General features: G+C 38.5%; 1 protein-coding gene across 2 annotated transcripts in view; it reads left to right on the forward strand.

Moving 5' to 3' along the window:
- Window positions 1–18,138, forward strand: part of REV3L (REV3 like, DNA directed polymerase zeta catalytic subunit) — a 124,757-nt gene that overhangs the window by 91,872 nt on the left and 14,747 nt on the right. For both annotated transcript variants that reach the window (XM_055714994.1, XM_055714995.1), the window contains 4 exons: window positions 8,566–8,681; window positions 13,785–13,903; window positions 14,540–14,658; window positions 15,620–15,761. In XM_055714994.1, the coding sequence (XP_055570969.1) occupies window positions 8,566–8,681; window positions 13,785–13,903; window positions 14,540–14,658; window positions 15,620–15,761 (496 nt within the window). The remainder of the gene's footprint in view (window positions 1–8,565; window positions 8,682–13,784; window positions 13,904–14,539; window positions 14,659–15,619; window positions 15,762–18,138) is intronic.

An 18,138-nucleotide genomic window follows, 5' to 3' on the forward strand; every position in this document is an offset into this window, starting at 1 on the left:
CTCTCCAACCAGAAAACCTCTGATGAGAAAGACTTTGACCAACCCCATGAAGCCAGAATACAAAAAGAGTTGCTGAATGCAACCAACTCAGGGTGGGTCCTGACAGAGCAGCAGATCCCTGTTCAGAGAAGACAAAACTCAGGTAAGGAACATAATTTTATTTTTCTTTCTTGGAAATCTAGTGCTCCATCAAACTTAGGAAAGTTACTGAGAATGAGAAGCTGCCAGTAAACGAAGAATTCCCCAACAGTTGGGTGGAAGTTTAAAAAGTGACACAGAGAGTATGGGAAAGAGAACTCAGCAGTTAGAATATGTATTTATCGCTGAAGAACAGAAGAAGTCTACAACTGCACGTACCGAAGACATTACAGAATGAAAAAAAGCATGCAATTTTTGTAGTACTTCAAGATGGAATGTACCAATCACCGGGTTGCTGACTGAGAGATCTCTTCAAAAGAGATCTTCTCTTTCAACACTGTGCTAGCATGCCTTTTTGACACAACAACTTTATCTCCAAAAATTTGAGTTAGTTAACTTGTATTCCTGGAAGATAAAAGATTGAATCTGTTAATGGAGAGGCATTCTGCTGTCATCGTCTTAGACTACTTCCCTACCTGCTCTATGCAATGTCACCTAAGGAATCAGATTTCTGCTGCATTCTCAACAAATACGTTTTTAAAACTTGGACCACATGTTCAGTTTGCTGCTTTTTTACCCCTTTATTTTCTGAAGCCTAGGTGAAAGAGAGTAAGAAATTTTGCTGAAGTAAATGTTTTATATTTCTTAAGCGCAAAACAAGTGTCTAGACTCAGAGTAGCTTTCACTGAAGGAAAAAGTATGGTAAAACTACTTGATTAAAAAGTAGTGGACTGCGTAAGTCTTTCTCAATGGAAAATGGACAAGCAAGCAGCTTGAATGAAAACTTCAATTGGGAATTATTTTTTAAACAATCTTCTGTTGCTCTTTTTAATGTTTTTTTTTTGCAGCACAAGCTAAGTACTCCAGTTGTTCTGGTAGGTGCACTATATAGTAGATCTGATAGGTTAAAGAAAACAATCAGACCATGTTTAAGAAGCACGACCACTTGGGGTTCATGGAGCAAAACTCAAAATCACCTTAATTTATCAGCAGAGGACCATTATCAGTATCTTATGTACTGATGAATGCATCAGGCTAGAGGATAATAGGTTCTTGTGACCAAATAGCGTGCCCAGCTTTTGGTTCATGTTCTTGGCCTCTTTGGCTGTTGGAAGGAAGGATGGAAGAATGAAACTCCAGGTTCCTGGCACAATGGATGACAGGATATCTATTCAATCTTTATTGTCAATACCATGAACAGACTTTATCAACTTTTTGGTGCACTGAACAGAGGGTACCTCAGCTGTGGGAGGAATTGTCTTATGCAGTCCAATTGAAGAATTCTTGTTCCCATTTCTAGTAATTTTCTTGGTGGTTGGCCTAATTCTTGTTCTTACTTCAAATATGTGAAATGGTGGAACGTACTCATTTGTTTTAAGTTCCAGCCTTCAACTTCTCTGTTTAGCCCTTTTTTTTTTTTTTATTCTGTCCTGGTTATTGAAAATACTAGGTGGTTGATTCTGTCACTTCTTGTCAACAGATGTAAATTCTGGAAAAGCACAATAGAGAATTCTTGACCACTGTTCACAGCACATAGATGAGTGAAAGGCAATTCCCGGGAAGTTTGTAACTTCCTGCAATACTCATCAGTCTCTTTTTTTTCATCACAAATCTGCAAGTGTTTTGTCTTCGAACAAACAACCCAGATTATCTACGCAAATAGTCTTTATAACACGCTGATTGATATTGAGGGACACAGATTCTGAAGCAGAGAGGGATAAACTAGTGAGGTTTTGAAGCTTGCTGGTGTTTTCTTCTTGATCTGCACGACTAGTCTTTTGTCACTGAAGAGTGTTTCCCAGATCTCGCTATTTATAGCAGAGCTAAAGTTACTCCATTACATACTCATTGAAGATGAGTATTGCTCCAGAAAGTTCACTGAAATTGATGAGCTGAAGTTGGATTCAGTTACACCTTCACTGTGAAGTTGTTCAGTGTGTGCTAGATCTGAATGACAACAGTAAGATTAACGTGTGTTTCCACCTAGGCATCTGTAAAGCAAATACCAGGTTGAATGTTCTTCAGTGGAATTGCTAGATGTTGTCTCTGATTAACTCAAGGCAGTTGGCAAATGAAAATAAGTCACCTTGAGGTCTGTAGACCGGAAGATAACCTGGTTGTTTCTCAGGAATTGTGATCTGTGATTTCATCTGTGCTGAAAATTAGCAGATTTGTCCAAATACTGAAGGGAATAAGCACCTTTATTTCTAGGAGATTATTACTGAGAGCAATTCAGCTGTGAAATGGGAGTACTTAAAAGTGTGACTACCAAAATCTATGGAAAAACAGCTAAAAGAAATCACATCATTGTAAAGGGAATTTGAGAATTTTCTTTAATTGTAAAAGGTATTGAAATACTGAGCTGCTTGAGGATTGAGAGGCAGGAAACAGTTTGAAGAGCCATAGAGGTGAGTTTGAAGGAGGCAGGGAAGAACAGCCAGTATGGATCTGCAATAAAGAAAAGCATAATTAAAGTGGTTGTTGGTACCCTGACAACCATCTTAGAGTTTGAGAGGAAGCCTCGCCTACATAGGTCCAATTTTCCCTTCTTTGGTAAACAGTCCTCTGGCTATAAACAAAAAAATAGGACTTCAGTTCAAAACGGGTGTAAAGCACCTGAGAAACAACCTCCTTCCCATCCTGTGCAGCCAGTGTGGCTGATCTACAAGCACAGAGAACAAAGTTGTATGCTCTTTGGAGTTGTCATAGGGGAATATTTTTTTTTCTTTAGATGGAGCCTGTATTGCTGTCCTAAAGGATTCTGTCATGCTGCCTGAACAGACCATCTCTTTATCATGTCAGCTGCAATGAGTTGGGAGAAAAATTGGAAGAATCTATCTGCTTGAAAAAGTAAAACAGAACCACCTCTGTGTCTGAACCTAAAGGCAGAAAAAAGAGTAAACACATTCACATAGCTCCGTAAACCAGTCAGTACAAAATGCAGGAAAGCTGGCTGTTGAAGGAGGAGGTAAAGGGAGGAGGAAGGGAATGCTACAAGAATGTCTGTCTTGGAGATTTAAAAAAAATGGGAAAACTAGAGATGTTCAAGCCTGATGGAGCAGTGGATTCCCATGAAAGAGAAATTAAATGTTTGGGTCTGTCCTACACTTTTAAGGAAAATTGTGCCACTCTTCTGTAAGCGCAGATACTACCAGTAGCAGAAAAGGGCTGGTCCTGCAGACATGAGAGGAGCAAAATTTGGGGAATTTATGTGGGAATGCACAGTCCCCATCTCTGTAACACACAGAGGATGTGGAAACAGAATGGGCTTGAAAAAAGGTAGTAGTTTCACTGCTACTTGAAATGTGCCAACCACCCATGGCTCTCTGTCCCTGTGGAAGTAGTTTCTGGTAGAAGTACAAAAACAGAATATACAGTTATAGGATTTTTCTTAAAGATTTTTGGGATAAAACATTTGTAAATTAATTAGTTGCTAATACTTGATGTTTAAATATTTTGTATAATGTTTTTCTTGTAAAGTATGATGCCAGTCAGTTTCTTTGTGTAGGATACAATGTATTGTATTTGTTCTTCTGTAAATGCTTCAGCAACATTTTCTTTTTAAAATAGAGATGTATTAATCTAACCTTCTTTTCCCAGGCCGTTATCATCTTCTGTGGCGTTTTCCTGTAGAAATCTTTCCTTAATGTCCTGTGTCAACTTTATGGATTTTTATTGTCCAAAAGCAAACTGGAAAAATGTTTTCAAGAGATTTCATTTGTGTATTTGAGTCACCAAGCATTCTGCTGCCATGCACAGTTAATTTTTTTGTCTGTACCATAGGTCTGGCCTAATATTTCCCCCCCCTTTTTCTTTTAATTTTAGCTGGAAGAAAAATAGCAGTCAGGAAAACCAGACACATAATAGAAGGGAAGGCATAACTGGGAGCTTTAGTGTTCATTCACAAAATTACCAAATGAGAAAGAGGAAGAGATGGCATAACAGCACATACAACTTAGCTAGAAAGGAAAATAATTGCATTTCTTTTCTCTGCAGCATGTACGAGTTGAATGCTAATGTTGTCATCTTTAAATCCTGCCAGCATAAATGCTGCTTTTCATCTTTGCAGAGAGACTGGCAACAGCATGCAAAGCAGTATCAGTGCCCATCCTTTTAACAAAAGATCACTATGTTGGCAGGCACACCTCTTATTCCCGTTGTGTTAGTCCTAGCCAGCAGCTTTCAAATATCAGTATTACAACTTCCTAGTTTCTTGCAGGTATAAAAGCTGGTCTCATTACAATTTCTTTTAATAAAACAGCTTAAACTGATGATGAAGACCAACTGGATAGTATACTGTAAAAATTGTGACAAGGGAGGATGAAAAAAATAAAACGCATCCTCCTTAACTCACAACCTGTCGTCTTTGTGGTATCACATGAAAAGAGGAGAGAGAAAGCAAAAGAGAGACAGACTTCAGTTGAGCACACATCAGCTAAACCTTGGGTTTAACTGTTCATTTTCACGTTTGGAATAATGTCATCCTTTAGGTCCAGGCATCTCCTCTAATAGCAAAAAGAATACCACAGAAGTTCTCAAGAAGTGACACACTGGTTCATAGGTACCGCTGGTACATGGCATTTGGCTTCAGGAGAAGGCGTTTATGCTGCATGAATTGAGACCGAGTTGATCAGCAGCAAGGCAATAAGCAAGAAACAGCAGCACCTCATGTTAGGTGCAAGAAATCAGATCGGTCTGTTAAACCTTTTGCCTAAGATGGACCTTACGCATATTGTAACACAGGAGTTTGGGGTCCCAAGTGTTGCTCATTAGAAAGGAGTTTGAATTGAATTTAATCTTTCTTTGGTGTTTTCCTTCAAAGATAATTTAGAGACACACGTAACCAAAAATTATTTTGATTGTAAAATTAAGGAAATACCTAAGCATCCATAAATTTATTAATACTAATTATAATTCTCTGTACATATATTGTGAATGCCTACAGATCTACATACAAAATACATATATGTGTAACTTACTGCGGTACCTGAGCAACTCAGTTGCTGGTGGTGTGTTTATCATTTTTCATGCTTTCAGAAGGATACCACTTGGATCCAAATTTTAAATACAGGAAACTGAGACTAAGGGACTATGTTTACAGGGAATTGACAGTAGGGTTTGAATTCACCATTTATTAGGTACTCTACCTTGATTTTCCATGTAGATAGCTTTGTATGAGAGTCATGTGACTGAAACTTAGACAGTTATATTTCGTTGTCAGTGTCTACCCGCATCACCATGTATGTTAAATAGTCAGAACAGGACCTCATTCTACAAGAGTCGGCGAAAATATAAGGAATAGTTCACTCAAAGAGGCCTTTTTCTTCAGTGACAATAAAGAGACCAGCTTAGAAAACTTGAGATGCCAAACTTAGTTAAAATGAGGCCCTCCCCTTAATGCATGTGCAGTGTGTAGCTGGGAAGGAAAAGCAAAGTAATGCACTGTAAAGTGATACACTATGACTCAGTAATGTGCCGTTATAGGCAATCCCTAATGGCCTGTGCAAGCAAGACTGACTTCAAAACTACACATTGATTTATTTTTTTTAATCTTTTGAGTGATAAGTTTTCCAATCTACATGTGAATTTACATAAAATTGTGTTGAAATACATAATATTGAAGTTAGGTACAATTTATTTATGTAAGAAAATGCATGCATGCATCTTAAAACATCATAAACTACAGTGGTTTTATGTCTTGTCCTATAAAACATCTTTCCATCTGAAGGATACCAGGGAAACAGTTCTTGTGATTATATGCAGATGTTTTACAAAGGTAATTTTATTGATTAGCTTAAAAGAGAATAGTAAGATTAACTAATGAATCGATGAAATGTTGCATTCGGTTGCAATACAAATAGAGGTATTTGCAGTAGTAATGTAATAGCCCACTACAATTCGGTTAAGTAAGAAGTGAGGGAGATAATGCACTACTTGGGCAAGGTGAAACCCAGAGCAACTGGCCTTCATCACAGGTAATAGCTGTCTAATGTAGTTATGGCAGCTTGCTACTTCCAGACAACATGGTGCTTTCTGTTCAGAACAGGCTTAAAAGAGCAAGCAAGTTCCTGGCACAATGAATACTGTTTTATGTACCACGTAAGAAGTTCTTCACAAGTTTCTCATTCATGTTTGCATTTGTCATGGAACCCATCTGCATAACATCTTGCCCTGCGTAAAATCTACAAGTATTTTCCATTTTGAATTATGTGACACCAGTTTACAAATACGAACATAAATGACTACTTCCTTTATTTTAAATAATCAGTAGTGTTTTGTATGCTAGGACCAGGGTAGTATAGCTGCAAGAATTAATGTGAAATATGTTAATTTTTTTAACATTTATTCTATGACTGTATAAAACATTACATAATTGCTTTTTATTTCAAAGCTTAGATGGAGCTATTCATAATTTTAGCACCTCAGTTGGCAGTCATTGTATGTTGTGCAGAGCAGCAAGTGGTCATAACTCTTTTTGACACTGATTCTGCTGCTGGTAGGAACCGCAGGCTAGCTTCATTCATTTGTCCATAAACTGTTCCAGGTAACTTTGGGTGTGTACAGCTGGTAGAGTAGGCTTCCAAAATGAGTAAATTTACTGCTTCCATGCCTGATACTCTTTTCCTGTCTCCAAAACCAAAGAATCATTCTTTTTACATTAAGAGTAGATGGCAAAATACCCCCCAAATGCAAAGTCAAAGTGCTGGTTCTTTATCTGGAATGCTAGAAATCAAAAACTTGCTTTAGAATCTCTGGCTTTACCCAAAAATTTTTGGAAAATCATTCCTTCACAGGTAGAAGTAGGAGGTAAAAGGGATTTTTGCAGCTTCCGCTGGCTGGTACAAAAGCCCAAGTTGTAATAAAGAGATAGCCATGCTTAGTAAGAAGATTCAAATACTTTTCCCTTTATTTTTCACGGAAAGTTCATGTCCATGGCAGAAGTGTGGTGAAGCTCTTTTCTGGATCTATTCTCAGAGTACTTGGTTACTTCAGAGTTGTCATCTGCCCTTGTCTGGGACACGCAAGAAGGAAGAGACTTTGATGATAGTCTGAAGCTTTATTTGTAATGTTTGTGATACAGCTTTAATTCAGGAAAGTGGTATTCCGCTATAATCAGCGGTCAGGGAATGTTGGCATTTTTTGATGCCTTTAAGGATGCAGAAAGTACAGAGACCCTGTTCACAAGCCAAGGTCCCTGCCTACTTCTCCCATAAACTAAGGTCTGCAAGCCTGTATCCAGTTGTGGGGCTGGGCATAGACTGTGGTACAGGACCCTTGACCTGTCATCCAGTCCTCTGCCTCCTGACAGCTGCCCTTTTGTCATTCAGTTGTACTGAATCCTGCCTGCTGGAACTCAAAACCCGCTGCATTGAAAGAAGCAGATGTCCTTCCCTGTGAAGCGTCTTTTCTTTTTTTGATATAAAAATAACAGCTATCTGATGTTACTTTGGACAGTATCTTTCTGCCCAGCCTGGGAGAATCATCATTAGGCTCTTCAGCAAGTGACCAGATCATGACTTCTGGTTTTGATAGTGCCTACTCAAAAGGTAGGTGATACAGGCTCCTTCCGAGCCAACTCCTACCAGTGCTTTGACTTTGAAGCCACCTTGTGTGTCCTTCTGTCCAGTCAACTCTTCTCTGAGCCTAAATGGAAGATAGGCAGTGCCTGTGTCAGAAGACAATTCTGACTTCTTTTTTTTTTTTTTTTTTTCCCCTGTCATACCTGAGCCAGTCAGATTTTCCACCTGGCATGAAATAACAGCGTAAAATGAATTTGTCTTGTGTATCTTACAGAAAGAAGGTTATCTTAAAGGAAGATGTATGTAAATAGAACAAGTAAATACGGTTGCTTTTCTCCATGTTTCAATTTTGACAGCTCTCACTCAACTGTGAATTATAACTTTCCCAGTAAAGAGTCAGCATTTATGACCAGAAGTGTCCTCTGATTATTATAAGCTACGCTGTGGTATGCATGACACATTGTTATTTGCAAAACATTCCAGTAGCCTAGTAGCAAATTCTATTTCATAAAGGAAAATAGTACAACAAAGTTTGAGGACATTTTTATTACCCATCTTGTGCTGGTAGCTAGGTTTCAGTTTATGCTCAGTACAGCCTGATTCCATCGATAAAACCTGATTAGACCTAGATTTTGTTCTTTATTTATGAAGATTGAAATAATAAAAGTATGTTAAAAAAAATCCCAATGAAGATACTCCTTCTAAATTTATTTTCAGTTGAATGATATTGAAGATCCTAAAAGATTGTGTGTTTTAAAGTCCAGATGCTGCTTTCATAGAAACCGATTGTGGCTGCTACTTTTTTAAACTCAACATGATTAGAATGAAATCCTGTTTATACTCTACTCATGGAAAATATTTTCTTAAAAAATATGAAGCTCATTTTCCTTTTTCCCCCCCTCTATAGATATGACCCAGACATTTTGTTAGGCTATGAAGTCCAGATGCATTCCTGGGGTTATCTCTTACAGAGAGCTGCTGCACTAAAAGTTGATTTATGCCAGATGATTTCTCGTGTGCCAGGTAAGTTATTGTATTGGGGTTTCAGTTCAGTTTCAATAGAAACAAGTAGAAATTTATGAATAAATTAAAAAAATAAATGTGGAGTATTTCCTCAGATGGACCTTTTTTTGTTGTTGCTGTTTTGTTGTTGTAGGTATAATCACAGTAAAAAAATAATCTGAAATACCAATGAGATTCTGGTTTTCAGTGTTTTCTGAATTTTTTAATTCTTTGTGTATTCCACTTCTGGGTGTGTCCTGTATCCATGAACGTAGATTCATTTTCAGTAGTAACGTGTTAAGTTTTCAGTTCTTGGAGGTGCTTCTGCTTCCAAACTTTCTCTTCCTTCTCCTTTGTTTCTGTCATATGCGTATGGTATTCAGGTTACCTACAATAATCATTATTTGAGTTTCTCTGGCTAGGATACAAGGTCATAAAGATGCTCCTGAACAGCACGTGCCCTGGTCAGCAACTCTGTAACAAAATCCTTACTTTCAATAGCTATTCTTGTACTGTGGGCAAATTTTACTAGCCCAGGTGCTGAAGCTTTCCTCCAACATTCAGAAGATCATCTGTTTGAGGGGTTTTTTTTCTTGAAAACTTGAGGAAAAGTTACCCAGGAGAGTGGTAAGCCTAGTGTCTACACTTAGCCAATCAATAGAAGCTGTTGTTCTGAAGAATGCCATGAACAGCTAGACAAATGTAGTGCACCTGAGAGCAGTCAGGATGACTTTGTAAAATTAAAAACTGGTTCAAAAATTTGTTATAGTTCTTTGCAGTCATCAAGATGATGTGGATGAGGGAGATAGGATCCTAAAAGTCAAAACAATTGAAAAAGCTGCTTTTGTCAGGGCTCCTGCCAAAGATCTGTACAGAAACTAAATAGCTGTGAAATAAGAAGTGCTTTCTTGTGATTGTCCTATTAAAAACTTGATCCTACTACTTAGTAATGGTTGAAAAAGCAAATGAAATGTTAGGAATTATGGAGCAAGGAAAATATAAAACAATGTCAATGTTAAAATCTGTAGCGTGCTTGTACCTCAAATACTGTGATTCTAGCCTCTTCCATAATCTTTCCCTCATCAAAATGGATATAGGAGAACTGGTAAAGGTGAGAAGGGTAATGCAGATGTGTCTAGTAGTCTAGTTAAGTTAGGACCAGAAAAGACAAAACTGGGTGAGAAAGGTGAAAGCCTATGAAATCTTGAGGGATGTAAAGGGAGATTATGGATTGGTTGTTCACAGTCTTTTCCAATGCAAGAACCAGAAAACACCAAATGAAGCTAGCAAGGCCGCAGCTATAGAGTAAGAGTTGAATTTTCATCCCTGGGTTGTTAACTGTTGAGTTCCTTGCCACGAAATATTACAAATGCTTAAAGTGTATGTTGCTTAAAGAGGAGGTTAAATTATTGGAAGAAAAATCCATTGGGAACTATTACATATGTGAAAACAATGTTTGGCCCAGGAAAGCTGCAAAAGGTTAAAAGCTGGGAGAGTTCTAGAGAGATTATCAATACCTGCTTCCCCTGTTCTTGAAGTCTCTGCTTCTGGGTACTTGATAGAACATGATACTGGGCTAGTTGCATCTTTGGGCTTACGCAGCGTAGCAAGAGCATTTTTTATGTTGGCATACTGTGTGCCTGGCCAGGAGAACATGATGTTTTAGAAGAGCTACGTTCACGCACTCCTTCCTTGAGGTTTGAATATTTATGTACTCTTTTGATGCCTTCAGAATTTTTTGATGCTTTTATTACCTGTGACCTGTTTAGAAAAGGTCTGAGTCTGAGACCTCCCAGGGACAAGAAAACATAGGTACAAATTGCATCTTCAGTTGAAAGTTGTTGGCAACTGGACCTTGGTGAATTTTTTTAGTACTTAATACATGAAAACAGGAACATATAGCAGTTTAAATATGGGTCGGCCATCAAAGGTCACAAGTTTCCTTCTTCAGCACAAAGGTCTAAAATTTGTTCTTTACAAACTGATTGTGTGAACCTTGTTATGAAATTCTCCTGATGGCTCAAATTGAGATGATGTAATGGTTGCAATATTAATGCCTCTGGGTACAGTCTTCAGAGGTATTGAAGGACTTTGGACCCCTTACGCTTCAAGATTTGCACCGTCTTTGGTAAGAGGAATGATCAGTGTTGCAGTCAACGTTTTCTTAAACCTCCAAAGATCACAGAGATTACTGCTGTACTGTAGAAGTATGGCTGAACAACCGCTTCAGTTTGGGACAGTTAACTAATGTGTCTCTGCTTTTGTTCTGAAGGGATGAGTCACAGGTCTTGTCTTGCAGAACAGCTATGCCTGCAGTGTAGTTGATGCAGAATCAAAAGTTACGTTAGCAAAGCTCTTGATAGTACTCATCTTCATGACATAAGCTGTTGTTCAAGTTACTGGAATTGGCGTGCACATGAAGAGTTCCTCAAGAAAGACAAGGTTACTTCTCTGGGAACAGCATGGTTCTTAATGATGATGTCCCTGAATATTTCACAGTTGGACTTTCTTCCCTACATCTATGAAGTCCCACAGAGCATGAACTCAGTTCTAGTGAATGAAACCAGGGTTGTAGCCCTTAACATCTTTCTGCATAAAGTTTCAGTGGGCATGCAGGACGTAGGTATGATCTCCACAGCACTGGTATTCATAGTATGGATGTTCTTGTGCCAGGCGGCAGATGCACACCCAGAAATGGTATACATAACACTTAAAATGTTTCTAAGAACTAGTGTTATTGTAAGGTAAGTAATTATTCTTTTTTGAATGAACTGCAGGAGAAAGATAAGGAAATGTTCACACTGATGAGCTCCTCCCAAAAATGTCATGCCATAAGTGTGGGCTTGCATGCATGACCATAAACGTACAGGTGTTGTGTTCTCTGTTGCTTTGTGGCCTCCTTGTCCATGGTTTTGACCCCATCTATGTTCCTCTTGCTTTTCCAACCCCTATGCTTCATATTTCCCTCCCTTCTTCACATGCTGTATTTTCAGAACAGGAAGTGCTCCTTCAAGCAGTATGCTCCTCTTTCCTCCTATTGAAATAAAGATGGAAGGTACTTTTCCTTCCCTTTCCTGTGATTTCAACTTAACAAAAAGAAAGCTGGACTTCTCTCTGGTTTTGCTTTATTGGCTGAGTCTGGTGCTGCCTCTGCCATTTACAAGTGAACTATTCATAAGTCATTAGGACACACCACAAGAGAAGTGAGTACTGTGCCTGTGCGTAGTGGCATTTTTTGTGTGTGCACTGTGGCCTCCTGTTTCCTCCTTTGCATCACAGCTCAAAGTTAGGGACTGGGTAACAGAGAATGAGAGGAGACTTTTTATTTCATCTCATGCACTTGAAAGATAGGAAGAGTGTCCAGTCCTGCTTCTTAACAACTTTGCTTCCAAAGAGGCTCACGTGGTTCTGGTGATCTATTCCCCATACCAGCTGTAGAGCACTACAGGGTTTTTGTAATTTTGCAATGCTCATCACATGCAGAGTCTTGTTCATCCGGGCAGTGGGTCTCCTTTGTGATCACAGTATACTTTGTTGCCTGTTTCTACCAGCAAAACAGGAAGCAAACTCAAGAAATGTAGGGTATCTCCTAAAGAACTCAGAAGAGAACTAGAGTGACACTGCAGAAAGTAAAACTAACTGATAATTTCTGCTTCCAACAAAAGAAAAAAAATTGAGGGGGGAAAAATTTAAGTTCCTTACTTTCACAGGAGATCCAGCATGTGGAAAAGAAGAAAAGCAGGATAAAAAAAATGCTGCTGCTTGTGGGTTTTTTTTTCCCATCCAAACATGAAAAGAGAAATTGCTGTTTTCTCTCCTTAAAAATCTGAAACAATAAGGAGGTTAGAAAGGTGATACGCATTTTGATACTGTGTATGAAAGGTCTGCTAAATTTTGTCAAGGCTCTGTGATTTATTGATAAGGTCAGTAAATGCAAAATAGGTTTTCTTAATCATATTTTGATATACAGATTTGAAAGATCAACATACAAAGTTAATCTGTAGTATGTTCTTTCACAACAGTCAGAATTTCAGGCAATTTGTACTTCTGTCTTCAAGGGTAAATGTGCTTCACGGCTCTTTGAAGAACAAGTTGCTCAGTTCTGATCATTATTGCAAAATATTGTGTATCCACACTTCTGTACACTCTGTCCAAAAGTTCCTGCTTTTTATTAGTAGGGTACTGTGCAGGGGTATCTGGTAAGTGAGTAGTGGCAGAGTATACACCCGACAGTTGAAAAATGGGTAGGGATTTAGAATTGTGGGGAAATTGCCTCAAAGTGCTTTCTCATCTGTTAAACTAATAAGAAGGAACAAGACAGAGGATCAAATAATACAGTGTGTTTTCATACTGAATTTTATCTGTGTTGTACATTTTAAAAAACATCTATGTAAACTCAGGAAAGAATACCAAAACTGTAGCCTTAGGATGACTGAAAAAAAAGAGTTTCAAGAAATATACCAGAAAGACCATCTTCTTTTGTGTTGTGGTATTTCAAAGCATGAAAAAAACCCAAGGATGGCAAAAGAGGGTGTCTTTCCTGTGCTGTAGTCACCACTGTCTTACAGGAAGATTCAGAGTGCCTCTGCATTTGTTCCTTCCTATTTCCTTCTCTCTCCGTTTGTGCTATCCAGAACTCGTGTCTGCTGGCTCCCACTGCGGTGGGTTTGCTTTTACTGTATGAAAGGCACTGAATTTTCTCTCCCGTGACTTGGTTCCAACTGTGTAAGATCATTGCCAATAAAGCCTTGAGTTACAAACCCTTTAGGGCAGAAATCGCTTTTTTTTTATGTTGTGCACTAATGTGCGTGCACGTGCAGCTAACTCCGTTAACATTCAGCATTGCTTAACCGATATATTCACTACAGAGAATATATTGCCATGGACACCATTTCAATGAAACCAAAGTTAAGAGTTATCTTCAGAGGGATGCGCAAGAAAAACCTGGGGGAGTTTTATTTAGAGATTGTGTGGAAGGCCAGTAAATAAATAACCTTGTGCAATCAGTAACAGTCTTTACGAATTCTTATTTTTCTAGAGAGCTCAAATTGGAAGAGGGATAGCTTGATTTAGTCTTGACTGTCCTATAACTTGTCTGAATATATTCTTTTTTAATGTCTTTAGATGAAAAGAAAGAGAACAGATTTGCGACTGAGCTGGATGAATATGGATCGGATACAATGAGTGAAATAAATATTGTTGGGCGAATTATCTTAAATATTTGGAGAATGATGAGAAATGAGGTAAAATTTGTAAAAGGTTAATTGGACTTACTGGGATTTTTAACTTACTGTAGACTTCGTTGAAAATTTTGTTTAACTTCTGTAACTTTTTGCTTTATTCGTGTACACTTCTTCAAATAGAGCAGTCTGCCACTTTGAGAATGGATTTTGCATATCACTAAAATGTAAAATACTGAAGCCGTTATCTTTCAGTAATGTTTCTTAATGATATTCCTTTTCACTTCCTTGTGCATTTTGAGAACAACTTCCCTATTTTAGCAATTAGTCTAGTATGGTGCTTTTAGTAAATTAAATAACTTGAACTTTTTTTTAAGCTGTTGGGCTTACTCATTGTTTTGCTGTTTATGACCTTACATTTAATACTCAAATGGCTCAGTCTTTACAAAGCTTGTTCTAGCCAAATTCAGATCAGATCTTTGTGATCTACTTAATACCACATATTCTTTTGAACTGACGAGGGATATTGTTTCCTGACTTGTAAATAGTTAGGGACTTCTAAGTATGAATGTTTACGTTTGTAACAAAGAATACTAAGAAAAAAATAATAAATTTAGTTGTTATGATTTTTAAAAAGTAGTTATTTCTTTGACTATGAAGAACATCGTGAATATTAACAAGTGCTTTGCGTTTTTCTAGGTGAATCTAATGAATTACACTTTCGAAAACGTGGGCTTTCATGTTCTTCATCACCGTTTTCCCTTATTTACTTTCCGAGTTCTGTCTGATTGGTTTGATAATAAGGCAGATGTCTACAGGTAATAATTTATTAATCCATTTGGTTTGTTATTTTTAAGGTCGCATTCTTAACATTGGATAGGTATAAGCTAAAGTCAGCATAGGAAGAAATAATCAGTTTAGCTCGGGTCCTAGAGCAGTCTGTGTGCAGCAACATGAGGTTATTTACTCAGTTGTTCTGCTGTGTTCTGTTGTGTAGTTAATTCAGTATTTCATCTTTGTGTATTTTTCTCTTTAAAATGCACAAAAAGCAATTTTTCAGTTACAGTTTCAACATATCTGAATAGGTACGCTATTTTGAAGTTCTGTAAGGTCTTTATTTTGTGCGTACTATTCATCAGGACTTCTGTGAACTGTCAGGTTCACATCAACCAAGCTAGCCTTAAAAATAGCACAGAGCAGTTTGCAAGGTGTAAAGACAGAAACTATAGCTGCTTAAAAATACCTTTAAATGACACACAGCACACTGGCCTTTACTGCCTTGGAGTGATGTGGTATTGTGTGATACGAACAATTCATAAAACTTGAGTATTGATGTGAACGTCTTTCATGATATACATATAATTTCTGTACAAGTTAAGTACTTTTCAACTAGGTGGAAACTTGGTTTAGTGCTGAAGTTACAGATTTCTGTCCAACTGAGATAGGTATTCTTAATATAGAAGGATATCTCCACAAAAGTCCACTTGGTTAAAAAACCCACCTCAACCGATGAGGAGAATCTGACGTTTCTGTTTCATCCTTTAGGGGCAGTGAGGGAAACAGGGTATAGCATGTTACTGAGATATACCTTAACAGTAGTATCTTCAGCATATGTAAGTGTATGCTTGTGTGTGCCACATTTTTGAAAGAGCCATACAAAAATGTCCCAGGGGAGATTTTATTTGCTGGTTTGTAACAAGCTGTCATAAAAACACGTTTTTCTTAGTAGAAAGAGCAACACTCTCCTCATTGTTTATAACGAGTTGTTCACTTTCACAGATGGAAAATGGTTGATCATTATGTTAGCCGGGTCCGTGGGAATCTCCAGTTATTAGACAAACTGGATTTGATTGACAGAACAAGTGAAATGGCAAGACTTTTTGGCATTCAGTTCTTACATGTGTTAACAAGAGGCTCCCAGGTAAGATTCAGTTTTCCTTACGCTTCACAAAAGCAGAATAGTCTTTACAAAGCACTTTAGTTCTTTGGTATCTTTTCAGTTAGTGTATGTATTTTCGTTAGGTCACAGTAGACTGTTTTGCGTAACATAAAATTGAAACATAGAGGAGGGCAATTCAAAAGCAGTAATAATGGATTGAATGCTTAGTCTCAGAGATTAAAAATAGCTGTTAAAAATAGTGCCTGAAATCAGAACAGCGAGACTCTTCTACCAACTTTGGGAACACTAAGTTCTCCCTCTGAGCTGGTATTTTTCACACTTACATGAGTCTGAAAATGAATGCTTTTTAAAACACTAAGAAATACAATTGAGCATGGTTTAGAGAGATGAGATGATTTTCTTCCAGGGCAGACAAAGCTGCATCAAATATGTTCTAAGTAACATTTCCTGTGAAGCAGGCCTCTGGGTGAGATCTGATGATAAGACAAGAAAGGCTCTGGCTGTATTGAATACATGTGTCATGCAAGATGTGTGTGGTTCTGTTAGTTTGATACTAGCATCAGAGGGAAGGGGAGCAGGACAGAGTGAGATTTATACAACTCTTTCTTTGAGACCACAGCAATCTCCAGTAATACCAAAGGATTTCCTTGCCTAGGTTCTGAGTGATGAGACTAACTAGACTGTTTTCATGGCTTCACGTGAGCCCTGAACACCAACTGAAATAAGAGATGACAACTCTCACTCACATGTGTCTGGTCTTTTGTTGTCATCTTGCCTACCGTAATTCTTGCCTACCATTTTTTTTTTCTGTTTTAATAGACATATAGCTGAGCTGACCAGGTTTGATTATTTTGCCAGTATCTGTGGACAAAAAGACAAAAACTAATGTCCTAAGCAGACCAGTCTTAAGCCAGCCAGAAACAGGAGCGACTGAAGCTGCAGTTCCTTAACAGTTCAACCCCATTCAAAAATGTTGCCACCTGTTTTCCCTTGACTGCAGTTCCCTGTGTCATCTCTTGACCTAGTGCAGGTTCTTGTTGATCTTGCTGGTACTGTCCCAGTATTTTTTTTTGGGGGGGGGGGGGGGTGGGGGGGGTGTGATGCCAGCAGCCAGAACTATGGTGGTGGTTGATAGACATTTGCCATTTTAGCTCCCTGATCTGGTTTACCGCATTACCAGAAAAGTACCAGTGTTGGGACAAGGGAAGAGAAACGCAGTTAGGGACAGGGAGGGTGGGACCTGGCATACTGCCAGTGTAGATATGCTTAAACTGTCATGATTGCAGCTTGCAAAGACTGTTCCACCTGTCATTTTCTCAAATGGCTGTGAGTGGGAGCAAGCAACAGAAACATGGTGCATTTTCTGTCCTGACTATTCTCTTTCCTTCTGTGCACGTGTGTTTTGTTTCCATTGAAACTTTCTAGGTCACAAAAATGGCAGTTGCAACAATCCCAGTCACCTCAAATAATGTTTTTTTCCCTTGGAAGTAGTTCCTTTTCTCCTTAGCTGAAGAAGATGTTAAAATGGAATAGTACTAAGAACAGATTGCAAACATTTTAAGTTTTTTTTTCCATATTTTTGTATCTCTTTAAGTTTTACAAGCCCTTTTCTAAAGGTGATTTTTAAAATTTTATTTTATTAAGCTATCTTGAATATTTCATAGTAGACTAAACAGATGTAACAGGAGGTAGTCTTATGCATATGGATTATTAGTTAGATGATTGGAGAACTCGCTGAAAACTGGGGGGGGGGGGGGGGGGGGGCGGAACAAAACAAAAACCCTAGCTTTTGCCAGTTCCAGTCCCTGACCACCTCATCACACATCTGACTTCATTACTGGACACAAATCAGTGCAAGGCAGCAGCAACTTATACTGCTGCAAAACTATACTTTCAAACTCCAACTTGTTTGCAAGTGTCGTGGTTTAATCCCAGCCGGCAACTAAGCACCACACAGCTGCTTGCTCACTCCCTGCTCATCCAGAGGGATGCGGAGGAGAATTATAAAAGAATGTAAAACTCGAGGGTTGAGATAAGAACAGTTTACTAGGTAAAGCAAAAGCCGTGCATGCAAGCAAAACAAAACAAGGAATTCATTCATCGATTCCCATGGGCAGGCAGGTGCTCAGCCATCCCCAGGAAAGCAGGGCTCCATCACACGTAACAGTTACTCAGGAAGACAAACGCCATAGTGCCAGATGTCCCACACTTCCTCCTTCTTCCCCCAGTTTATATACTCATCATGACATCATATGATATGGAATATCCCTTTGGCTAGTTCGGGTCAGCTGTCCTGGCTGTGTCCCCTCCCAATTCCCCGTGCTGCTCCAGCCCTCTCGCTGGCAGGGCCCAAGAAAACAAAAAGTCCTGAACTTAGTATATACATTACCCAGCAACA

The sequence above is a fragment of the Falco cherrug genome, chromosome 6 (assembly GCF_023634085.1).
Source record: "Falco cherrug isolate bFalChe1 chromosome 6, bFalChe1.pri, whole genome shotgun sequence".
NCBI lineage: Eukaryota > Metazoa > Chordata > Aves > Falconiformes > Falconidae > Falco > Falco cherrug.